Below are 10,524 nucleotides of genomic sequence, written 5' to 3' on the forward strand. Positions count from 1 at the left end.
ATTTTCCTATATAATTTTTTTAATTGTAAATTCTTGGAGGAAACTAGCTTTTTATCATCAGCACTCTCTGTGTATGAGAAGCTTCTTATTGTTTGACAGGTGTGAATATTTCCATACATTTAATTATGCAATTTTTTGAAATTACCAAGTATAAACTTATTTGGGGTCTTACTTTGTTAGGTGGAAACCTACGGGTCAATGGAAAAGAAGGAGAGAGTGGAGTTTATTTTGGAGCAAATGAGGCTCTGCCTAGCTGTGAAGGATTACATTCGCACACAAATCATCAGCAAGAAAATTAACACCAAATTTTTCCAGGAAGAAAATACAGAGGTAAGCGTGTTTCTTACTGCAAATTTACTTTAGAAGTGTTTGGAAAAAACCTATACGCCCCAATTTATTTCATCAACCTTTTTTTTTTCCAGAAATTAAAGTTGAAATATTATAATTTAATGATTCAGCTGGATCAGCATGAGGGGTCCTATTTGTCTATTTGTAAGCACTACAGAGCAATATACGATACTCCTTGTATACAGGCAGAAAGCGAAAAGTGGCAACAGGTGAGAACGTATTCTTATACTTGACGTTGATACTTACTAGGAGGAATTGCATTTTTTTTTAAAGATTTTATTTATTTACTTGATAGACAGAGATCACAAGTAGGCAGAGAGGCAGGCAGAGAGAGAGGAGGAAGCAGGCTCCCTGCTGAGCAGAGAGCCCAATGCGGGGCTCGATCCCAGGACCCTGGGATCATGACCTGAGCCGAAGGCAGAGGCTTCAACCCACTGAGCCACCCAGGCGCCCCACATTTTTTATTTTGAAATGGTGTGGTGCTACTTTCTATTCAGTGTGTTGATAATTCAGTTAATCTTTACTGATCCAAACAAATTGTGGCAGTATTCTAAATTACCACTTTTGAAGAATGTAGCCTTACTGTTTAAAAGGGGGACACCTAGGTACCTCAGTCGGGTAAGCATCCTGCTCTTGATTTTGGCTCAGGTCATGATTTCAGGGATGTGAGATCAAGCCCCACATCAGATTCTTTCTTTCTCTCCCCCTCTCCCCACTCTCCTGCTCACCCATGCGCAAGCATGTTTTAAATAAATAGATAGATAAATTAAATCTTTGAAAACATAGGGATACCTGGGTGGCTCAGTCTGTTGAGCATCTGCCTTCGGCTCAAGCCATGATTTGGTGGGCCTAGGATTGAGCCCTGCTTTGGGCTCCTTGCTTAGTGGGGAACCTGCTTCTCCCTCTCCTTCTGCTATTCCCTCTGCTCATACTCTCTCTCTCTCTCTCTCTCTGTCAAATAAATTTTTTAAAAATCTTTTTTTTTTAATATATTTGTAAAGATTTTATTTATTTATTTGAGAGAGAGAACGTGAGCAGAGGGTGGGGACAGAGGGAGAAGCAGACTCCCTGCTGAGTAGGGAGCCCGATGCGGGACTCAGTCCTGGGACCCTGGTACCATGACCCGAGCTGAGGTAGATGTTTAACTGACTAAGCCACCCAGGCACCCCCCACAAAAAAATCTTTAAAAAAAAAAAAAAAAAAAAAAAAGGGCAGGGCGCCTGGGTTGGCTCAGTTGGTTAAGCAACTGCCTTCGGCTCTGGTCATGATCCTGGGGTCCCGGGATTGAGTCTCAGATCGGACTCCCTGCTCAGCGGGAGTCTGCTTCTCCCTCTGATTCTCCCCCCTCTCATTCTCTCTCAAGTAAATAAATAAAATCTTTTTGATAAAATTTAGGGGTGCCTGGATGGCTCAGTCGTTAAGCATCTGCCTTTGGCTCAGGTCATGATCCTGGGGTCCTGGGATCGAGCCCCGCATCGGGCTCTCTGCTCATTGGGAAGCCTTCTCTTCCCTCTCCCACACCCCCTCCTTGTGTTCCCTCCCTCGCTGTGTCTTTCTCTGTCAAATAAATAAATAAAATCTTCTAAAAAAAAAATAAAAAATTTATAGCAGGCGTGCCTGGCTGGCTCAGTCAGAGCACGTGACGCTTGATCCTTGGGCTCGTGAGTCGGCTGGATGTAGAGATGACTTAAAAAAAAAAAAAAAAACAAATGAAATAAAATAACATATGTATAGCAGGTCACTTGCCAATGAAGGTTATAGGTAAAAAACCTAGCATTACTTTGGAAAATTATTTCACAAAACTGTTTCAAATAGTTTAAATGTATATTCCATGTTTGTGCTGCTCATTTGTTACGAGAACTTTTTCCATATACATCTGGCACCAAGTTAGCATAGATTCACTGTAATTGTTTCAGAGAAACATATGACAAGAAGCCATTATAAAGGGCAGCTTGGCACGATGTTTATTCCCTAAGACTTCTGAGTAGAATACCAAACATGAATATATATATGACAATTCTTCCATGATTTTTTCGTTCCTGCCAGAGGTTCTGCTTTGTTTCTAAGCTTGTTTGTAATCCATTGTGTTATACAACATTTTTAGGCTCTGAAAAGTGTTGTCCTCTATGTGATCTTGGCTCCTTTTGACAACGAACAGTCAGATTTGGTTCACCGAATAAGTGGTGACAAGAAGTTAGAAGAAATTCCTAAATACAAGTAAGTACCTTTTTTAGCTAGTGCAGTACCTCTCGGCAGAAACACTATTTTGAAAGAAAATAGGTTAACCTAAGTGTGCTCCTGCTGAATTTGGTTGCTGATAGTGTATTGGTGAGTAAAAATAGAGTTCATAAAGTAGTGAAGTGTTTTTTTCACACTGCATTAGGAATTAATGAGCTTATAACACGCTTCATTCTAAACCACTTACCAAGGGCACCTGGAAGGCTCAGTCAGTTAAGTATCCGACTCTTGGTCTCAACTCAGGTCTTCATCTTGGGGTTGTGAGTTCGGGCCTCAAGCTGGGCTCCAGGCTGGGTGTGGAGCCTGCTTTAAAAATAAAGAAAGAAATAAATAAGCCATTTATCAGATAATCAAGCTCCCTTTAGCAGCTTTTGGTTAATTAACCATTTGATAGAGTTCAGTCTTCCTAGTGTGGGGTTCTGTGACTTTCAGAGTGTGTACCATATAGAGTAGACCTGCGCTTCCTGTGCACAAGGGGCTTTTCTTTATTAAAAGCTGTCTTTCCGGGGCGCCTGGGTGGCTCAGGGGGTTAAAAGCCTTTGCCTTTGGCTCGGGTCATGATCCCAGGGTCCTGGGATCTAGCCCCGCAACGGGCTCTCTGCTCAGCGGGGAGCCTGCTTCCCCCACTCTCTCTCTGCCTGCCTCTCTGCCTACTTCTGATCTGTCAAATAAATAAAGAAATAAAATCTTAAAAAAAAAAAAAAAAAAGCTGTCTTTCCTTTATCTGTCTCATTGGTCAGTTTACCTTACTTACTCCAGAGGCTGGCAAATATATTGCAGGAGGGAGCAGGATATTAAATAGGGGAATGCTCCATTCAGAATCACTGTGGAAGAAATGGTGGGAAAGTAGGTAAAATAAATAATAATCAACTTAATGTTTTGTTCTACAAGTAAAAATTTATATTTTATAGTACATGAAGTATCATTGTTACAGATTTGGAATATTAAGTTTTATACAATTTACAGGGATCTTTTAAAACTTTTTACCACTATGGAGCTGATGCGTTGGTCCACACTTGTTGAAGACTATGGAATGGAATTAAGAAAAGGGTCTCTTGAGAGTCCGGCAACTGATGTTTTTGGTTCTACAGAGGAAGGTGAAAGAAGGTGGAAAGACCTGAAGAACAGAGTTGTTGAACATGTAAGAATCTGGCATGATAGAGATGCCATTCTGAAAGTAAACTTTCTCAAATTTGAGCACAGTCTTTTAGTTTTCAAGTTTTTGATGGTCAGATGTGGTTTTTTGGAGGGTATGTCTTTAATTCTTTGCCCTAGGATTTTTGTTCTTTGGGTATTTTTGCTATGCCCAGTGTGGTAGTGATGTAAATTTATTGTTGGAATGTTTATTGTGTATTGCCAAAACCATATCCAAATTTATCTCCTCCCTCTTATTTCCCCCTGCCATATTCCCCCATTTTTGGCTTTTCAGGAGAAAACAACAACCAAAAAACCACCTGTGTTTTAGCGTGCTTATTTTAAGGGACCCTCAAGTTTCCAAAATTTTAGGGACACCTAGCTGGCTCAGTAAAGCATGTGACTCTTGATCTTGGGTTTCTAAGTTTGAGCCTCACATTGGGTTATAGAGATTACTTATAAATAAAATCTTTTAAAAAAATCCAAAATTTTTATAACTATAAATGATAAAGAATTTCTTTTCTTTTTTTTTAAAGATTTTATTTATTTATTTATCAGACAGAGATCACAGGTAGGCAGAGAGGCAGCCAGAGAGAGAGGAAGGGAAGCAGGTTCCCTGCTAAGCAGAGAGCCCGATGCGGGGCTCGATCCCAGAACCCCGGGATCATGACCTGAGCCGAAGGCAGAGGCTTTAACCCACTGAGCCACCCAGGTGCCCCAATGATAAAGAATTTCTTAAGAATGCAGGGGATGGTTGTGGGTGAGAGGAGTTCTTTTTTGATACTCGCTTGGTAGTTTTGGGAACAGGTAGCAAGTCTTAAACCTAATCTTTGGTATTCTGGCGTCACTATAAATCGAGTTATCTCAGTATTCATTCCCATAACAAACATTATTGTGAGCCTTCTCTGCACCAGACGCTTTACAAAGTTGCTGAGACATGTGGGAAAGTAAGACACGGTCCCTCGTCTAGGGAAAGAAAGTAAGTTACAGGAAAAAATGCATTTATAAATAAAAATGTTCTAGATATTAGAGCACAAATGGTTGTCACGTGGAGTGGAACGTAAGTGGAGAGTTGATGGATTCTACCTGAAAGGCGGCACCTGGCTGACCCAGTTGGTAGAGCATGGGACTCTTGATCTCAGGGTTGTGAGTCGAAGCCCTGTGTTGGGTGTGGAGATTACTTAAAATCTTTAAAAAGAAAAAAAAGAAAAAGAAAGATCAGGCTAGATCTGCAGTAATTGACACAGGAGGTAAGATTTATAAGAAGAGTACGCGCTAAGCTGGCAGACGCGATAGTCTGAGCAGGGAACTTAAGTGCCTCCGAGATCAGGGCTCAGTGAGGAAGGAAGTTAGAGGCATGGAAAGGGTCTGGAACTTAACAGAGTTTATAGACTGCAGTAGTGGAAACTTGGAGCTGAGAGGACAATGATCTTACAAAGACCATTCTGGCAGGAAGTGTGGAGAATAGATTTTGGAGAGAGACAGGAATAGAGCTGAGAAGACTAAGTGGAGGCCCCTTGTGGGCTTCCATCAAGTTCTAGTGGCTGAGGGATTGAAGAATGGATCGGATGGAATTATTGTAAGAAAGAAAATCAGTAGAATTTGGTCATCATTGATTACATTGTAGGGATGAAGGAAAGGCGGTCTAGAGTGATTGTCCTTCCTAAAAATTTGGTGTTGCCATGGACCCTAATAGAGACAGGAGGAGGGACAGTTTCTTCAAAGATCAGTTCATTTTCTCTCCCCACTGTTCCCCATTTTTCCTATGAATGCCGTTGTTTTGTTAATAACATAGATAATAATAAAGGGAGGGAACAGTGGCTCAGTTGGTTAAGCAAACTATATATATATTTTTCCCCCCAAGATTCTATTTATTTATCTGAAAGAGAGAGAGAACGAGTGGGGGGAGGGGTAGAGGGAGAAGCAGACACCGCACCGAGCAGGGACCCTGATGTCGGCCTTGATCCCAGGCCCCTGGGATCATGACCTGAGCCCAAGGCAAATGCTAAACTGATGGGCCACTCAGGCACTCCTGACTGTATATATCTGAAAAGAGTTGTGGAGAGTATTCAGAATAACTTCCAAGTAACTGCAGAAACCAAAATATCTAAATTTTGCTTTGTTACTGCAGTTTGGAACCAGCTTCAATCCAGTGGTGGGCTATAGAGAAAAGCTCTGAATCGGACATTTTAACTAAACCTATTTTGATATGAGAAAAATAAAATAGACCTATTTAGATATGAAAACAAATGGGTTTTTAGCTTTACTTATGACTATTGTGTGTCCTTCATGCCCTCTGTTCTCTCCCCAGAATATTAGAATAATGGCCAAGTATTACACGAGGATAACAATGAAGAGGATGGCTCAGCTTCTTGATCTGTCTGTCGATGTAAGTAGTTTGAGTTGTTTGTAGCCAGTCGTTTTGAATATCAACTGACGTGTAAAAATTGCATGAGAAAATCAATTTTGTTTTATTATTTAATTGTAAGTTTAGGTGGCAAAGTTTCTCCAGGCTATCTTGAATACCAAAAAATAGCCTAAATATCAAGTTTATAGTTACATTAATATTATGTGTCCCAGTTAAAATCTTCACTTAAATATGGTAGTTTTACATCGATTCATCTGCAGTCCAGGGTATATATTTCTATAATGAATACGTCTGGGTTTCCAGAAATGAACCACAGAAAATGTCAGGGAGACTTGACTTCACTTCCGTTGCAGAGAGAGGCCCCACGTCACATTAGAGGAGCACTGGGTTTGAGTGTGGGTTCCTGTTGGTGACATGTACGCCACCACGGAGGTGGGGGTCAAATGAGGTGATCCAGAAGCCACTTCTGTCACCAGAGTTTTTCAGTTTAGCTAAAAAAGAAGAATCACGGATGTTAGAGGTCGAAGGTTTGATCCTTGGTTGGCTCATTAGCTCCTCACATTTCTGGACAAGGGGTGTGAGAGTCCTTAGAAGTGAAGTGTCTTGTCCTTGGCTACATAGTTGCCAGTGGCAGAGCATATGTTGTGACCCAGCATTTCTGGAAACAAGTTATCTTTACAATGGTTAGGGGGAAACATGGAGACCAAGAGCGGCCGGAGTTGCTGTTGGCAGCAGGCTGGCGGGTGCTGCACCAGCAGCGTTGAGTCTGCAGGAAGGCGGGTTCAAATTCCGCCCTGATCCCGAGGAGACTCCGAGTCTTTTCATTCCTCGGCTCACATAAAATAAGTGTATTATTACAGGACGTCAACAGTTGCTAGTTATGAATAGTGAATTTTAGCTCTGCATATTCTTAGGTCAAGAGTTATATTTTCCTTATATTTTATGTATTGTCTGTATTTACCCTGTCTTAATCCAAGGTGTCTCTCTCTCTTGCAGGAGTCAGAAGCTTTTCTTTCGAATCTAGTAGTTAACAAGACCATCTTTGCTAAAGTAGACAGGTTGGCAGGAATTATCAACTTCCAGAGACCCAAGGATCCAAATAATTTATTAAATGACTGGTCTCAGAAACTGAACTCACTGATGTCTCTAGTTAACAAAACTACACACCTCATAGCCAAAGAGGAGATGATACATAATCTACAATAAGGGTCTCCGCGCCCCTAGTGCTTTTAGAAAAGAGTTAAAAGTGGAAGTCATAAAAAAAAGGACTGTTATGGTGTATATGTTGGGGTTTTTGTTTTTTGTTTTGTTTTGTTTTTCTATTCTCAGCTCCTTTGTCTAAAATGTAAAAGATAGTGAATGTGTTTAAGACCCCTTTTGACCTTTCAGTTCCCTGATTTTATCATTAACTTTGCATTTGCAATTGGTGCAAAAAAAAAAAAAAAGACATTTCTATTGTCTATGTACTCAAAAAATTGTGTCATAACTTACCCAAGTGTTTCTTTCTATCATTTGAAAACTTTTTAGCTACTATTTGGACTCATTCGGCTAACAACCATAATTATAATAACAAAAGCAGTGTATGCACATTGACTTTCTGTAGGTACCTGTGTTTCTGAACATTTTGTGGGATAGTGATTTAAGTATTTTTTAAATAAAAGAAATTCTGTTGTAAAGCTATCAATTATTTGGTAGAATTTTAAAAAACATCATAGGACATAAAGAACATTTGGGATAGAGTTGTGATTTGTGAAGAATTTGTATTTTAGATTGTGGCAGAAAGCCTCTAGTCCGAGTGTATGTAGAGTGATCTGGTAGGCTGAAGACTTAACATAGACATAACTTTTTTCCCCCTTGAGTCAAACTGATTTCAGTCACAGTAGCTTGATTATTTTCATTCTCTTTCCCTGACTTGACCAGTTGTTGAACAAAACCAAGTGACATTGTGTTGACACAGTTTAACACACAGTCATTTTTATAAGATTTCTTTGTGGCTTTCACTTAAGGGTCTGATTACATCATTAATGTTCCAAATTCATTATCTTCTTATAGGAGCTTTAGTTCCAGTATATGAACACTGGATTATAACCTAAAATGCTTTAAAAGATGACAACGACATAAAAAGACTCAGCCACACTCTTAGCAAATGGCATAGTATTGACTTTTTCTTTTTTTTTTTTTTTTTTTTTTGCAGAGGTTAACAGAAGTAGTTTTACTGTCAAACGAAACATCTGAAATCAATTAATAGCAAATTTTGGAAGTTTTTAAAATTTTGATTTATTTCAGGGAAAACTGAAGAATGAAACAATGTTAGAACCTTATTTAAAATGGTTTTAAACAAAGAAAGTATGAGGTCTACTTTTTAAAAATCCAAACGAAGGGAGTGGGAGAAAAAGACATTCTGGAAATAGCATTTTTCATAATTCATTTTCATTTAATGATCATTAAATTGTCCTACTCTGTGATCCCAGGGCTGGGGACAATTGTGGGATCTCTGCTATTTATGCTGAGTCATTGTGAGTAATAACCTAGTATTAAGTCTAATTCTGTTCTTTGGAAATTTAATGTATCGGTCACATTAGTAACATAAACATCTGCTACCACTTATCTTTAAAAATCTGACCAAAAATATGACAAGGAACATCAGAAGTTCACACTAGCAGTAGGAATATGGTTTAAATTTTCTTCTGAATGAAAAGGATAGAAAATAAAATCATTTTGTATTGTTAATTTGTAAATCAGGTTGGAGCTAATTTGAATCTAGCTTCTCATTAACTCCCTAACTCATTACCCTTGTACTTGCCAGACCTAGGCTATTTGGCCAAATACTTGGTTGTTGTAAAGATCTCAAATGGCCTTCTTTGGTCTTTATTTAACATGCTTGCCCTCAAACCAAGCTCTTTGTGTGTTCTGATTTGGTGCCATTTGTAACTGTCCCAGTAACTGAATCCCTTTTGATTTAACTGCTCATCCAGCTCTTGTTTTTTTCGCCTCCAAGCAAACTTAAATTTCTTAGTGTTACAAAGAAGAATCCATTAACACAGGGCAGTAAAATATTTGAGATGTTCAAAACCCCAAATCCCAGCTTCCATTTCAGACCTAAAGCTAGCTGTTCATGAAAAGAATAGAACCACTTTGTTTTAAATATGGAAAAGATAGTACTTGACTCCTTTTCGGTTTCATTAGGTTACTAATGGTGACAAGCCACTGTGTTTTGTTTTCATTTTTTAAATGTTTTTTACCCTTTTATTTTTTATATAATTTATGTTTTTATCTTAGAGTTCAGTAGCTACTTCTTGTAATTACCCTCAATTTACATATGCTCACTAATCATTGGAAAACTAATCTTTAAAACCCATACTGTTTCCTTCTCTCTCTTCTACATGTCACACGTGTGATACAAGTACATAATTCACGTTGTTTTTGGCTCCTGAATAGAGCTGCAATAAAAGCACTAATTTGTGGGTATGTAAAAACCTGTAGAATAAACTCATACTTGTAAAGATCACTTCTTTTTTCAGTTCTCTTGATGTTTAAAACAGAAAGCCATAGGTTTTTCATTCTTAGAAGTCAGTTTCTCTCCATAAATCTTTTCTCAGTGGTGGGAAAACATTGTGCATGTTTGTTTCAAAAGCCAGCTGATTGGTATTTTTCCCCCTGGGTTCATTCTGATCTGAATTCAGTGACAGGCTATGCCTTCCTGGCTCGTGAGCCATGGTTCTCCAATGTAGCCCACGGCAGAATCACCAGCAGGGCACGCTCCAACAGATGCTTGGGTCCCACACCCAGAGTTTCTGATCCAGGAGGTCTGGGGTAGGGCCCACAAATTTTCATTTCTAGCAAGTCCGCAGGGGTTGCAGATGTCGCTGAAAATACTGCGTGGATGCGAACATCGGTACAGTGAGGAGTAAGCGAGATAGTTTGGTTTGTTTCCAGTCTTGTGATCTGAGGTCTCGTTTTATCTTGCTTGCTGACATGTAGAGAAATGTTCTTGCTTTCTGAGTGGATGTTAAGCAATGTCTCTCAATATTTACCCTGTTGAAAGAATTGAAAATTGGGAAAATATCATCTTGCTATCTTTTTCTCTATGAGGTTGGGAACTGTTTATCTTGGTATCCATCATTTCTGTTACATAGTAGAAATGTAAACGCTTATTGAGTTAAATTGTTTCTTAACCAATTTTTAAAAAATCCTTCCTATACCTTTCTGGGATTTTGTTTTGATCCTCAGGTCCAACTTTATATTACCTGTAAGGGTACAAGTCAGTGGCGTTAATTATATTCACAATGTACAACCATTACTAATACCTATTTCCAAAACTTAAAATCATTAAAAAATTTTTCTTTAGTAAGTTCTACACCCAGTATGGGGCTCAAACTCACAACCCCAAGATCGAGTCACATGCTTGGGGCTCCTAAGTAGCTCAGTCAGTTAAG

General features: G+C 39.1%; 1 protein-coding gene across 1 annotated transcript in view; it reads left to right on the top strand.

The window, feature by feature from the left end:
* The window catches only part of PSMD12 (proteasome 26S subunit, non-ATPase 12), a 30,252-nt gene extending 20,656 nt beyond the window's left edge, over positions 1–9,596 (top strand). The window contains exons 6-11 of the mRNA XM_045986369.1: positions 181–330; positions 423–557; positions 2,453–2,565; positions 3,553–3,727; positions 6,032–6,109; positions 7,085–9,596. Of these exons, the coding sequence (XP_045842325.1) occupies positions 181–330; positions 423–557; positions 2,453–2,565; positions 3,553–3,727; positions 6,032–6,109; positions 7,085–7,294 (861 nt within the window). The 3' untranslated portion in view covers positions 7,295–9,596. The remainder of the gene's footprint in view (positions 1–180; positions 331–422; positions 558–2,452; positions 2,566–3,552; positions 3,728–6,031; positions 6,110–7,084) is intronic.
* The last annotated feature ends 928 nt before the right edge of the window (positions 9,597–10,524 follow it).

This window comes from Meles meles, chromosome 18, assembly GCF_922984935.1.
Source record: "Meles meles chromosome 18, mMelMel3.1 paternal haplotype, whole genome shotgun sequence".
Lineage (NCBI taxonomy): Eukaryota > Metazoa > Chordata > Mammalia > Carnivora > Mustelidae > Meles > Meles meles.